This window comes from Lepidothrix coronata, unplaced genomic scaffold (assembly GCF_001604755.1).
Source record: "Lepidothrix coronata isolate B3197 unplaced genomic scaffold, Lepidothrix_coronata-1.0 Scaffold53, whole genome shotgun sequence".
NCBI lineage: Eukaryota > Metazoa > Chordata > Aves > Passeriformes > Pipridae > Lepidothrix > Lepidothrix coronata.
In genome coordinates, this window is record NW_016690233.1 from 1,063,608 (window position 1) to 1,077,859 (window position 14,252).

General features: G+C 38.6%; 1 protein-coding gene across 9 annotated transcripts in view; it reads right to left on the bottom strand.

The window, feature by feature from the left end:
* The window catches only part of GRIA4 (glutamate ionotropic receptor AMPA type subunit 4), a 218,705-nt gene that overhangs the window by 28,925 nt on the left and 175,528 nt on the right, over positions 1 to 14,252 (bottom strand). For 8 of the 9 annotated variants that reach the window (XR_001875005.1, XM_017816029.1, XM_017816031.1 and 5 more), the window contains exon 13: positions 13,701 to 13,948. Coding sequence is in view for 8 of the 9 variants with exons in the window: in XM_017816029.1 (XP_017671518.1) it covers positions 13,701 to 13,948 (248 nt within the window). In the remaining variant the exon portion in view is untranslated. Of the gene's footprint in view, positions 1 to 5,940; positions 5,996 to 13,700; positions 13,949 to 14,252 lie in introns of those variants that run through there. The other variant, XM_017816037.1, reaches the window with a different exon arrangement.

Sequence of the window (14,252 nt, forward strand, 5' to 3'; positions counted from 1 at the left end):
TACCAACCTTTTGCCTGTCTGGTTAGACTTTTCAGCCATCAAATCCTAGTCTCACCTTAGTGAGAACGAAGCATGGAAGGACTGCAAAGCAAAATAGCACCAGCGTTCTGTACAGTGCTGAAATGGCTGTAATATAAGCAGTCTGCTCGTGCATTAATTTTTTCCTAGTAAGGAAAGGAACTCCACATGAGAAAACTGTAGGGAAACACTGTTGTTTGCTTCTGATGTTATTCATCCACTGACATTGATGTCCACAAAGTTATTAATGAAACATGGTCACTATGTCAAAAGCTATTGGCAACCAGAAATCAGGATGAATGCTTGATTTTTATGGTTGCCAGAAACAAACTACTAATTCACAAGATCTCCACAGCTGACAAACTATTATGAGATCTGAACTTAGACTGAGAAGAGCCATGAGAGACTTCTGTAACATTATATACATGCTTCTTTTTGACTCCATACAGATGTTTTTCATAAAGAAGAACTATAAGGAAGGCAATAAATGGAAAGATTCCAGCTAGCTAAGAGATGGTTTCTTAAGCTTTGGTCTAATTATGATGCAAGCATTTTGAAGTTCATTACTTTAATTAGAACCAGAGATGGAAAGAAAAAAACAGGGGAGCCATTTCCCAGGTGGGAACTGTAGCTGCAACCGCAACGCAATAATAAAGAGCACTGCATAACTTGTGGCTTAGTGAAATGCTGGCTCGTGTTTTGCCTAATGGCAGATCAATACCATACAAATGAAGCAATTACAGTTGTGCCATATAAAGCCTTATTTGGTCAGCAGCCAAAAAGGGGATTAGCTGGAAAAGTTCCTAGGACTTTCTGTCTGAGTATTATTGCAGAAGTTAATGAGGAATATCTGATATGCTTAGACAAACATAAACAGTGCCAGCAACCAGATGAGATGGTCAGTCCAATAGTCAGTGTTCTGATAATTAAAATGCCCCGAAGCCAGCTGAACATCAGCCCAAGATCAGGTGAAATGATCACAAGGGCAATCTAATCCCTCTGGCAACCAGGATTGGCTGTACAAATGTTGCCACCATTGGTACAGCCATGTACACAGCAGCAAACTCTCCACCTTCCCACAACATGGAAGTATGTTCCCTTCTGTACAGCTCTGTGTCCCTACACTGCAGCTCACGGAGGGGAAGTAGAGGCCACAGTCTGATACAATGGTTCCACCAGAACTTTACTATGCGCTACTCATTCTCATCCAGTAGACCACCTGGTCTAGTAAAAGGTGTCCCTGCCTATGGCAGGGCAGTTGGAACTAGATAATCTTTAGTATTCCTTTCAACCCAAACCGTTCTGTGAAATGCAAATATAGCAGCTCTCAGACCAGTCAGACCAAGCACAGCCATGGCAATACAGTAATACTCATGCTTCAAATACAAGCAGCCAGGCTACAAAGAAAACAAGGTAGTGAAAGTACTAATAGATCTCCACAGTGGATATGGAGATCCAAATAACGTAATTGCTGTTGTGCTGGACACATGCCCACATGCCACTTTTAATAAAAAAGATCAGATGGAGTAGGGTCCACTGGTGATGGAGATTTCTGCCACTGCTTTCTAAAGGGAACACAAAACAACATGTGGTCATGGACCACAGACTGTTTAAGAAGCCATTAGTCGAAGTTACAATTTCTGTATCGCTTTCTCTCCAAAACAGTTTCTTTGACCAAAGACACTGAGAAATCTACCATGGTGTTTGTCCTGAGGTACACACCTCCATGGATTTGAAAAATTCATACAAACATCTGAAATAGAAATGGACTTCAGATATTCACAGCACAAATCCACTATGCTATTAATCTTCACTATTCCTCTGAAGCTGACAGGCAATGGTCACTACCTTCGATTTGCAAAGGTGAACCTCGAAGTGAGAAGGTGAACTGATCCCCTCCAAGACTCCCAGGAAATCTGGGCAGGGTCATAATTATGCTCACAAGTATGACATGGCTTCAGCCAACCATACTTCATTGTTTCTCAGAAATCTTGAGGTCTTTTCAGACAACTGTTCATAAAGAATTTATCCTTCTGGTCTTCCAGTCGCAAGCACTTCCTAGAGATGAGCTAAGCTTACATTTCTGTGCATATTTCCTCAACTCAGTCTTTAACCACAAGATACTTCTAATTTTTCCTGGCGAAAGTGGGAGACAGCCAACCTGAGTGCCTTAACTCCCATTACAAACAAATTCTTCCTTATTTTGACCCCACTCAGGAGTTCCACAAAGCTCCATGCTCAGAAGCTGTATAAAGCTGCTTAGGAAGTTAGGTGCTCCCTTTGCCCTGGCAAAGAAGAGATATGAAGCAATATCACTTACTTCATGTCATGGTTTGAGTTCAGATACTTCACTCTCTTTTGCTTTTCCAGCATGAGAACTTTATTCAGATGAGAACAATCTGCTTGACTTTTAGTTCACAGAAATCACAACTAAAGCTAGGAAAGCCAGGTTAGAAGCAGCTTTTGTACTAGTTGGGGAGATGACCTTCTACCATGCAGAAAACATGAACATCACTCTTCATAAGATATTACAACTTTCCAAATAGTCCTGTAGCTCCAGAAGATTGAATGTGATGGCTGAAGATATCCTTTTCATATCCATAATTGTCAAAAAAGCATCATAGCACAGTGAGGTCTGGAAAGCACCTCAGGAGGGGTCTGGTCCAACATCCTGCTCACACAAGGGTCAGTCTTGAGGGTCAGATCAAGCTGCTCAGGGCTTCAACCAGTCATGGTTTGTAAACTTCCAAGAATGAAGCCTGCACAACCTGTCTGGGCAGATAGTGCCACTGTCAGACTGTCCTCAGGCAGTCAGGGGAAACAGTTCCTTCTTACATCCAGTGTGAACTTCTCCCATTTCAGTTTATGTCCATTGTCACTTACCTTCCTTCCCTACACTGCTGTGAAGAGTATGGCTCCATCTGCGTGAAAACCTCCCCCACAGAAACTGTGGGTTGTTGTTAGGACCCCAAAGCCATCTCTCCAGGCTGAATAAGCCCAGATCCCCCGGCCTCTTCTCACCAGAGCAGCTCCAGCTCCATATCCAGCTCCATCTTGATCATCTTCCATGAAATTGGTTCAATTTATTGATGTTTTTCTTAAATGAGGAGGCCAAAAAAAAAAAAAGAAAGGATGCAGTGCTCTAGATGTAGTCGGAATGTGTGCAATTACTTTATCTGATGCCACAATATCTTGTGGCCTACAAATTGAATGAACTAAAAGTACTCTAATTGAAAACTGATTTGGATAATTACCCACTATCTAAAAGAGATGCCAAAAATAGCAGCTTGCTTATTTAACTGGATTAGGAAAAATTCCTAAATCCTCAAGAAACTGTGATGCCTTTCTGTTCACATTCAACTACATTTTCATAGCCTGAATTTGCATTATTTAAACTCTGCAAAATCACAACTAATTGTCAAGTGTTCATGTGGTTTTAAACGAAAAAATATCATTAGCAGGTATAGAATACAATTAAAATAGTATCATATACTGACTAAAACATGAGGAGATGGATCTTAGTAAGTACAGAGCATTGGAATGTGGGTTGGTCCCCCAGCTTTGCACACAGGACATTATCTTTTTATTTAAACCAATAAAGAAATGAGTATTATACTAAAACCTGTCTCTTTATGTTTTCTGTTGCAAGCAGAAAGAGGCTTTTGTGAAAACCTTAAAATTCAAAATTTTGGTTGAAAATGTAAAAATCTCAAAAATTGCCTATAATGTTTGCATTTAGGCACATGAAATATAGATGATTTGGGTTATCTAGAAAAGGTTGAGATATTCTGTAGGAAACATTTAGATCCCATGAATTTTTCTGTAGGCTCAAGAAGATCCCAAATAGATCTGAATCACACAAATGACACAGCATAAAATGCTGCTGTGTTCAAAATCAGATGCCTGCATCCGTACCAAGGAAGCCAAACATCTAATTCTAAATGTAAAAGCCTCTCTAAAGACACAGTTACAAATTTGGGCTGCACTAAATGGAACCATATAAGCAACAGATTGGAAAGAGCCTGATGTGTAATTATATACAGAGAAAAACTATTCTGGAGTTAACAGATGGGCTGCCAGATGTTAGGTCTGCTCTCACCTGCAGGCCCCATTCAGCCCTGCTGCTAGTAATGGAAGATGCAAGGGATCTGGATCTTCCCGTGCACACATTATTTTTGTCCATGTGTGGGGGAAAAAATAATAAAAAAGCTCTATTGTCTTTGAGTGCTGCAGGCAGATTATTATTTTTATGTGTTCTTTTAGAGCAGAAAGAAATAACTGAAGTATAACAATAAAATAGGTCTCTGTATCAAGTCAGCTTGGATAACTTTTATAAAGTTGACTTTTGGCTATAAAAAACTGCAGGGAAAATCATAGCCAAATCTTGACAGAAAACTGCCAATCCTGCCAAAAACCGTTAAAAGAGAGTCTTACTCAACAAAAGAGCACACAGCATTGTTCAGCATCATGCGAGTTGGTAAAAGATATAGTTAAATAGGAGCTAAATCCTTTTTCATGTTTAAGTTTTCGCTCAGCGACTTAGTTGGAATGAGAAGCAGAGGAAGGCAGGCAGGAAATGCAGTAAAACATTGAATTATAAAAATACAGAGATTTGAGCTAAGAATAGTTGAGAATAAGAGCATTAGTTTTGACTCTACCTCCTACCACACACAAAGTAGACCAGTTAAGAAGAATAATTACTGATCGACCACAAGTCATCATTTTATCAAACAATACTTTAAACTTGTACTGTTCAGTGAGATGAACATATGGCCATTTTTATCTGGAACCTGAGCACCTTGAGAACATTTTGATGATGGGAAACAGCTGCATTTTACAGTTGTTTTGCCAAGACACACAGAAGCTTAAATTATATATTAAAACTTCCGAATCTTGTTTTATGCTGTCAATGTCTTTTCATCTTTCATTCTGGGATGTTCAGTCCATAATGCCTATTCTGTCACACAGTGTGCCAGTCTGAGATACTGTTCTAAGCTCAAAGAAAGTGTGAGAAAGAAAACAAAAACTTTTCTCCCTACTTCTGGATTTCTCACAAGAATCAAGGCTGCCTGAAGACTAAATGGCCATTTTATGTCTCTTGGAGTCCATCTAGTACTTACTGTCAGTTGGAAGTGGGCAGTTTGCAGCTACCACACAGATTTACTACAAACTGTTTTTCAGGTGCTATTTGTTCCCCAAATGTCATTTCCACAGGAGGTATTGTTATGAGTTGCTGAGATGCCTTTCAGTGGCCTGCTCCCTTGCTTTAGTCTACCTACAATTTACCTGAACAATTATTATCTTAGTGGGATAGGCCTTTTACTTGTCAGGAACTGTACCATCAACTTAAAAGGGCAGTTTCCTGGGAATTGACCCATAAACAGCCAGAGAATTGTAATGAAAAGAAAACAGAGAAATAATAACAAGCTCCATTGTTACAATATAAAGGGCTGCATCTTGCCCTCTGCTGAGATGCTTTACAAGGGATTGGGGAAATGGCAGGGAAAAGGGCAGGAGAAAATTATTTGTGAAGTGCCAAGAAGCGGCGTTTGTTTCTCAGAGATTCTATAGATTGGAAACAACCATAACCTTTTTGTATCCCACTGGTATATGCTGGGGATTAATGCTTATCAAATGTTGGCAAATGTCCAGAAAATCAGTAAGACATATGCACAACAATGGTATCAGTACTTTTGAGACATTCTGGCTTTTGCTGATAGTTCGAGGGAAGTTCATTGGTTATACTTAAACATATGACTCTTTTTACTCGTCAGAGAAACAGCCTGACAAATTTCATTTGGATAGTTTTGATACTGTGTAGCTCCTATCCTGTTTGCATTCAAATATTTCTGAAACAGAAAAACAAGAAAAGAACTGTAATTTTTTTTTATGCCTTCATTTCTTTCTGATTGTAGAAAACAAGCCTGTTATTCAACTTGTCCTGGTGCTGACTTCCACAGAGTGGCCCATAGTAAAGCTGAAAAAACAGAATGGTAATTTCACCTTTTATACTGATTATACTGCTAATTTAAAAATACCCATTGCCATTGAAATATTTAGATCAAAAACTGTTGTTCTATGCAATAGTTTAATGCTGTTTTCTCCTGCTCAGAAGCACCTCATTTCAAAACTGTTCTAAAATCCCAGGACCTTCCCTGGAATAAGGAGCAGGATGATACTACCAGAAAGGCGCCAGAATGTGACTGTGTGACCAAAATGGGAGCTGATCTTCTTGGAAGAGCTTTGCCTTCCATCAGTTGCTTCTAGTGTCATTTGTAGTGTAGGAAAACAGAAGAAGCAGCAGAACAAATTCCTGTGACTTCTGCTTTCTCCAATCCACAGAGAGCTTTGTTCAATTATGAATCATCCCTGAAGTCTGAGGGTGAAAACTTCCTGCTAGTGGCAATGAAGAAATAGACTCTGTGAGGCAAGGCAGGTCAGAGATGGCTCTTTGAAGTACTTAAAAGACAATGATTTTTTTTCCCCTCAGGCCACAGAAAATTCATCGAGTGTAGCATCATGGACACTAATGGGTTGTTTTCTTCCAAAGAGACAAATATCAGAAATTATCTCAACAGCAGTGCTCTTCACTGAAACTTGGTGACTTAAATCCTGCAATTTTCCTCCTCTATATGTAAAAATTTCAAGGAAGGGTGAAACTCTTTCAAGTAGAAGATTTTGCCTGAATACATTTGCTTGCACATCTTGCAATGGATCTCATTAGCCATCAGCAAATTTTCTTCTTTTTCTAAGGCATTTTTTTTTCCACGGGAAAGACCCTTATCTTGATTGAAAATTATTCAATTAATCCAATAGATATTATGGGGGAAAAGAGCAAGTTGGATTCTAATCTCTGTTCTCAAGGCTTTATTTTTACTTTTAAAATAGATACTCTGTTTTTAGATAGAAATAATCCACGTAACCGAAACTAAGTATGCCTCCCAGCCTCAGCTGAAAGAACAACTTGCTAACATTCATTATTAGGCTCTCTCTTCACTGATCTTCTTTTGACTCCTGACTTTTATATTCCTTGGTAAGCAGCGACCCCGTCTCTGCCTTTTTAGCTAGTAAATGTTATTTTTAGCTGATAGAAAACACAACAAGTTCTGAAGGATCTGACCTGCTTGAGAAAAATCTCAGCTATAAGCTCTGACATTGAATGGTAATGAGGTGGTAATTCAAGCCTTGTTATGCCTACAGTGAAGGGAAAAATATTATGCAAAATCATACAGTATGATCTACACCATCAGTCAAACAGGATAATGTTTACATATGTATAAAATGTTACAGATCCCATTCTAGTTTTCAAATAATTTTGTATCACAGAAAGAAATGACCTTGTAAAATCTTGGTAAGCTGACTCAAATCCTGTTCTTTTAAAGATCAACAGACCACCTCATAACTATGCAGGGATTTTTTTTCTCCTCCAGTGGCCCTTGCTTCAAAAGAGTAAAAGTCAAACTCAGTAATTTTACATCACTCATTTCAATTGTCAAACCTCAATTATTCACCAGTTATTTCTATATCTTCTCTACATCATATATAAATAAGTAGCTTCTAGGTGCTTTGCTGAAATGGTTACCTCTGTGGATAACACACTGATTAAGGGCAAGACCAACTATTCTGGCAGGAGAAGTGAAACATGAAAAAATCAAACCTGCTTCCTCTGCATCTCTCCTCACTGTGAAGGTTGCTTGTCTTCAGAATGATCTGGGGAGGTCTTTGGACACCAGTGTTGCCAACCAGAGGACAGCTAGCCAGCAGAGGAAATACCCATTCTTCTCTGAATTGCCAGAATAATGCTCAAAAGCACATAGGCCACAGACCTCATCATGAAAACCTAAGGATACATTACCTTTGCCCGTTTCTGTACCTTTCTAGAAACAGGAGCACACAACTGAGTGAAGAATGCAGCCCAGATACATAGAAACACAACAAACTAGGATAGATACATCAACAATATTAGTTAAAAATTAAAAAATCTATGAAAACCTTTGAAAACTGAACAACACAGGGTACACCAAAGGGTGGTCCAGGGAAATTCTTCCTTCATGATACAAGGTAACTTGTACAAGGAAGCTTCACTCATGAGAAAAGTCTATTTCTGTGAAGATTCATGGATTTCTGCAGTACAAAACCATTGAAAAACAACAGTGGAAAAAGTCCTCTGTAGTAAATAAATGTTGACTCTCAAAAAATTGGGTGGTCAGCTCAAACATTTTTTCCTAGTTTTTGTTTTACTTAGAGGCAATCTGTGAATATCATAACCATTCTTTTGTACACACAAATCCAGTTTTATAAAAAGCATAAGAGACCAGAGCATGCAAGAGGTTTGGGGGGAAACATTTTTATCTATCCTTATAGATGACTACTGTGTCATGATTCTGTTTTCCTGCAGAGCTTGGTGTGAATTACCAGCTCACTGATCTAAAAATTCAGGGCAAAATGAGAACTGGGGTATATCTCAGAATAATATATTAAATTCACAATAAACAGATTTGTCAGTGAATGATGATCTGGGAATTCCTTCCACAATAAACTCCTTATATTCTGGTCTCCAAAAACATCAAGGACAACACTTGATAAAAAGTTTCACTGTCCCATTGGAAGAAACTATACTATCAGATTTATTGTTATTTTCCCAAGCTTGTTTCAGATCAGTGAAAAAAAGAATAGGGAATATAACTTCCAAACAAACAAACAAAAAAAGGAATATCCCATCCTAGGTAAGATCTGCCAAAATTTTGTATGAATGAGCATGCATTACTAAAATAAGTTTTCTTTTGACTCTACATTTCTAAGGAACCATACTGGATATATCTGTGAAAAGCAAAAGTAACATCGCCAGCTGTAGTACCACATTAAAATGAAGCAATGAAAGAATGGAAATTTTCCTGAGATTTACCTCAGGAAAAAAAGGACTAGATGAAGCCACTGAGATAGAGATGCTAGGTTATAGAGGTTATATGATCAGAAAGTTATATCTGCAACACCTGCTTCACTGATGCAATGCCCACATTGCTCACCTTATGTTAAACACAGTAAAGAATGGATACAGAACAAGCACCTCAGGCAGCGTAGAGTCAGTTCATGTCACCAGTTTTCACACTGCAAAAACTCAGCCGATATGACCACGTGGACCTCTTTGCTTCCCTTTCCAAAACATAAAAAATTCCTCCTAAAGTCAAACTGGAGTTATTCCTTTACTACATAAAAGGAATAGAGACTTGAATGGAATATAGAACCCCAGATTCATATACATAAAAACATTAAGTGTAGTTCCAATAGAAGGAATTTAATAGAGCTCTGGATTTCATGAGCTTGGTGAACAAACATCACCAATTTCTAAAATCTATTCACAACAGTTTTTTTATTATTTGTCTAGATCTAATCCTGCCACTCTCATCTGTCTGGGCTCAAAGTGTCTCACTAGACACTTATGACCTGTGCAGGTGTCACTCATCCATGCTGCATACTGTTGGCTGCAGGACAGGGCAGCCAAATGTAAAAACAGTAACAGAATAAAAGACAACTCCTCAGTTTTTAGCCCAACCTGTCATTCACCTTTACATCAAACAGCTTCAAGGTACAAAAGGTTGAAAAAGTTTTAGTGTACCTTTAAGACAACATTGCCCTTAATTCCTTTCTCATTACCTCTTAGAGTGGAGAACTCTTTTGTGTTCTTCACTATTCAAACTTGTTTATGATGCCTACATATCTAAAACAGAAAAGCAGAGGCATGCAAGGCACAGGATTTGTGTAGTACAAGATCTCCAGGTGTCGCTCTCTAGAAACACAGATTACTGCAACTGTCAAGGCAGATGACCCAGGGGTGATCCACAATGGCCAGAAGTCTGGCCACAAGGACATCTTCTAATAAACAACACATTTAAAAAGGCAGGTCTTGCTAAGCAGACAAGCAGTACTCTCTTAACCACCTTTGAAAACACCACCTTTGAAGAAAAAACTCATTAATTCACACCGAATACTACACAGTAGCTTTGGAAGGATACCTACCGTTTCAAGAGGAGGAAACAGTAAGAACAGTTGGGTACTGCCATGAAAGAAACTCAGACTTTTTTGTGATGAGAGCCTTTGCCCTCAATCACAAATTCCTTCTCAAACCCATCAGTCTTTTACAAGATATAGAAATGAATATCACTGAAAAGGAAGGAAAGAAGGAGACACACGTGATGTGTGAGGTGGTACTGCCCGGTGGGCATAAAAGAAACGCACATCAGGCATTTCCCATTCTCCTCCATCCAGTGATATGCATGAATCCTAATACTGCACCAGCACTGAGAATAAATCATTTCAATTAGCCAATAGGTACTGGTTGAACACTGCAGGAGTGTAGCATGGAAGCCAATAAGGAAGAGTTTCAAATTAAAATCCACGACCCTGCTCATGTGTACAGTCATGAGCAACAGAGAGACCAGTCCCTGGATCGCTCTGACAGGTGGATTTCATCTGTATGAGCGAAGTAATGGGTATGTGTTTTGTAATGCACATGAAATCGGTGATGTGATGGCAGGAACCATTGCTAATCCTATGTTACAGAAAGAATCATCCCACTTTCTGTCAGTTAGATCTGCGAAAATACATGGCCTGGTTCTCAACTCACATGAGTTTTATTCAGCTGTTACTACATTTTCAGGGAAAAAACTCCTGATTTATTATCACTGTAAGTAGGAGGCAGACTATGACTAAAATACTTCTAATGAAATAGGTGTTCAAACAGTTTAATGAATAATTCAATATGAACAATTAATTTGAAAAAACTGTTACTTTTCCCTAGTCCTGAACAGACCAAGAATAGACTATGAATGTTTAGCATTGATATCCTACTTGCAATTATTTGTGAACTACATCAAGCAATTTGTGGTCTACATATAACTCAAACAGGAAATTATGATTATTAAATAAAACACAGAATTTACAACTCCCATAGCAAATTATGTCTTTTGATTAATTTATGTAATGAGCTTAGCTAGCCTGCCCTTCATGGATTTAAAACTGCATGTTCAATATTTGCAATTATCTGCACAGACAGCAGTTACATAAGTCATATGATCAGTGACAGAAACACTACCATGTGCGACGCAGTCAAAACAGCAAAAGCACCATATTCTAAAATTTAAACATTTCAGAAAATATGAAACATGCAGTTAAAATTTACAGGTCTTTTCTGTTCAAAAGTACAGGGGGAGGAAGCTTTTCCCCTCTTCAGCAAGTGCTAGTCTCTATACACATACATGGAAGAGGCGGTATGAGTGTGAGGTATTGCTTGTTCGCTATGTTTATCCAGAACATTAAGTGTGTTGCTTAATGTTTTTAGTAGGTAAGCAGCACTGCTTGTTTGTCACTAGGGCTGGAGAGGGAATGGGGTGCAGCAGGAGAACAAGCAGCTTAGCACATGTGAAAGAAAGGCTCAGGAAAGGCATGGGCATGGACATGGACAGCCAGTCGAGACAGCTTGAAAGAAGATTTGGTCCAATTTTCAATTGGGTAGCATTTCGATTTTTCATAGGATTTCCCCTATTCTCCTTTTTGAACCACATTTGAAGCCAGGATGTAGAAAAATTACATGCTTTTGATCACATCACTCTCATGATAGTTGCTAACTCCGAGTTAGACTGAACTGTGGCCTCACTGAAACATTTGGGAGCTTGGTCTTTAGATGGGATGGAACCAGAATTTCACACTGGATCCTTAAAATCATGGTTGTGCTCTTCCTCTCTGTTCTTATTAAACAGTCCTACTAGGTCCTCTTACTTCTAACTGCTTTATGCCCCATCTCCATTACTCCTAGATATTTTTATCTAGCCAACTGAACAAACCTGAAACAAGCCCAAATCTGACATAAATCAACTTCTGCTGGCTGCTAGTGCTCATTATAACAGGCTGTCTCTTATCATTGGTATTGAACACTGCAGAAAAAGGGATAGGGACTAAAGAGCACCATAAGGCATGCTTAAAGCAAACAGCCCACTGCTAAGACATATATGACAGCAGCCACAGTGACTCCTAAAAAAGTCTGCCCTAGCTTTGGCACAGTAAAGCATGACTGTCAGCAATGGGCATTTCCTTACTACGGGAAAGTAGCTCCACTAAACTGCAGTGTTGCCTACCACTCTTATGTTGTCCGAAACACTGAGAAGGAGATAGCAATCTATCAGAACTATAAAATAAAAAACACAACTGCTTTGAAAATATACCCAGATAATAGGTCAGCCTCTCCTATTATCTCTGCCTTCTACCTTCAACAACTCCATGAGTTCTGGACGTGCTTTTCTATATAATTAATATTTTACTGTTGTCATCTTCCCTCTCTCACCTTCTTATGTTCTCTTACTACTTCATTCAGCAGTGAAGACGGCAGTTTTTAAATCTAAGGTGTACTGAATGTTAAGGACCAAAAATTCATATTCAATCACTGAAATAACTGGTCTGATTTTCCCCTGCACACAAAAATCTTCTTTTGTTGTGGATGTAAATGATTCTGATGATACTCCTATTACCAACCCTGTAATACAGTTACAGCTATTGAGGTTTGTGGTGTTGTGTGCAAGTCAAACTGATGAGTTACGAGTGAGTCTAATTATCTGCATAGTGGTGATGATGTCTCCTCTGCAGTCACAGATGTAGACAGATACCTCCTTAGTTATTTCCTCCAGAACTAGGGCTCCATCTGTATTTGCAACTCCTCCCTTAAACCTAATTCCTCCCCTTTGTGAATCTATTTCACATTGTAATCCCTTACCATGAGCACAAATGTGAGAAGTCGGGTGCTGACTGCTTCAGCAGGCCATTCCCTTTCCCCCACCCACATGCACTGTCAGGCTCCACAGGCCACACTCCCTTGATTTGCTAGTCATTCTTTTGATCTGAAGAAAATTGGCAAATCTACTAGAGGAAAAAGGCAAGTTTAGTTTGCCTTAAAGACATCAGAGTGGTAAACTGCCAATTTTAACACAGAGCTAGTACCTTGACTTGTGTCTCCCAACGATTTGAATGAAAAGCAAATGATATTCTATCTCTGAATCAAAACCTCTCCTACTCGACTGAATGCATCTGATACCATGATAAAGAAAATACTCGTGAGTTTGAAGGCAGTACTGAAATGCATAATGCTAGAAACACAAACTTTGTTTTTCTAAATAAGAAGGTGCTTTAACAAAAAATGCTTTAATGAAGTTACTTTAATGAAGGACTAATTGCCTCCAAGTGAGGACATTTGAAAAAAAGATGTTACAAGCAGCTTCTTACTCAGAAATTAGCAGCCCGGATCAATAAACAAAACATAAAATGTAGGCATATTATTGATGCAGATACTGATGCAGATAATGTAGGCATAATACTGCTATAAAGGGTTGAATTTGGTGAAAAAAGCGGATGAAATAGAATAACTGATGTTAATTTTATCGAGGCTGACTTCAAGTAGCTAGTGTTCAACCAGTTTGGTTTTTATATGGCCTTGAAAGATATGCCAACTAGAGCTGCTAAATCCATATTGCAATTAGAAATGGTTACCTTTGTTGATCAAAAAAAAAAATGAAATGGAAGAAAAGAAAAATAACATACCATGTTCACACACAAAACAAAAAGAGCTATATCAGGGACATCAGGGAAGGTGGAATACTATAACAACACATTTTATATTGTTATACTATTCCACCCACCTTAATGGAGAACCCTTCGGTGTGGCTACGCCATAGCCTTTCGAATCCAGATTTCCTCCCACTTTCATGGTGTCACACGGCTTTCGTTGCTCAATGTATTCATTCATGGTGGACTCCAGCAGGAAGGCAAACTTGCCCTTGGATTTGCGGACACGAGCTACTCCCTCGGCAGTAGTCCTAGTGAACACTGATGGCTCAGCTGATTTCATGTAGGTCCACATCTTTTCATACACTGCTATTTTTGATCTCTGGAGAAAATCAAAAAGAAGTTAGAACAAAAGAATGTTGTAACATTTCAGAATGGCACTGCTCAAATAAAACCAATCATACTTAATTTTTCAGACAACAAAGGTTGGGGAAATCTTGGACAAGGATTTTATTTTAATTCCATGATTATTTTAAAAGAAACAAGAAATAACAGTATCAATAGTATAATGTGAGATATTATTTTTAAGTTCAGCTAGCCTCTAGCAGTCAAAAAAACCTGCAAAGCTGAATTTACTGTTAGATAAAGGCAGTTCACACAGTCAAAGTATTGTAAACTGTGTTTTA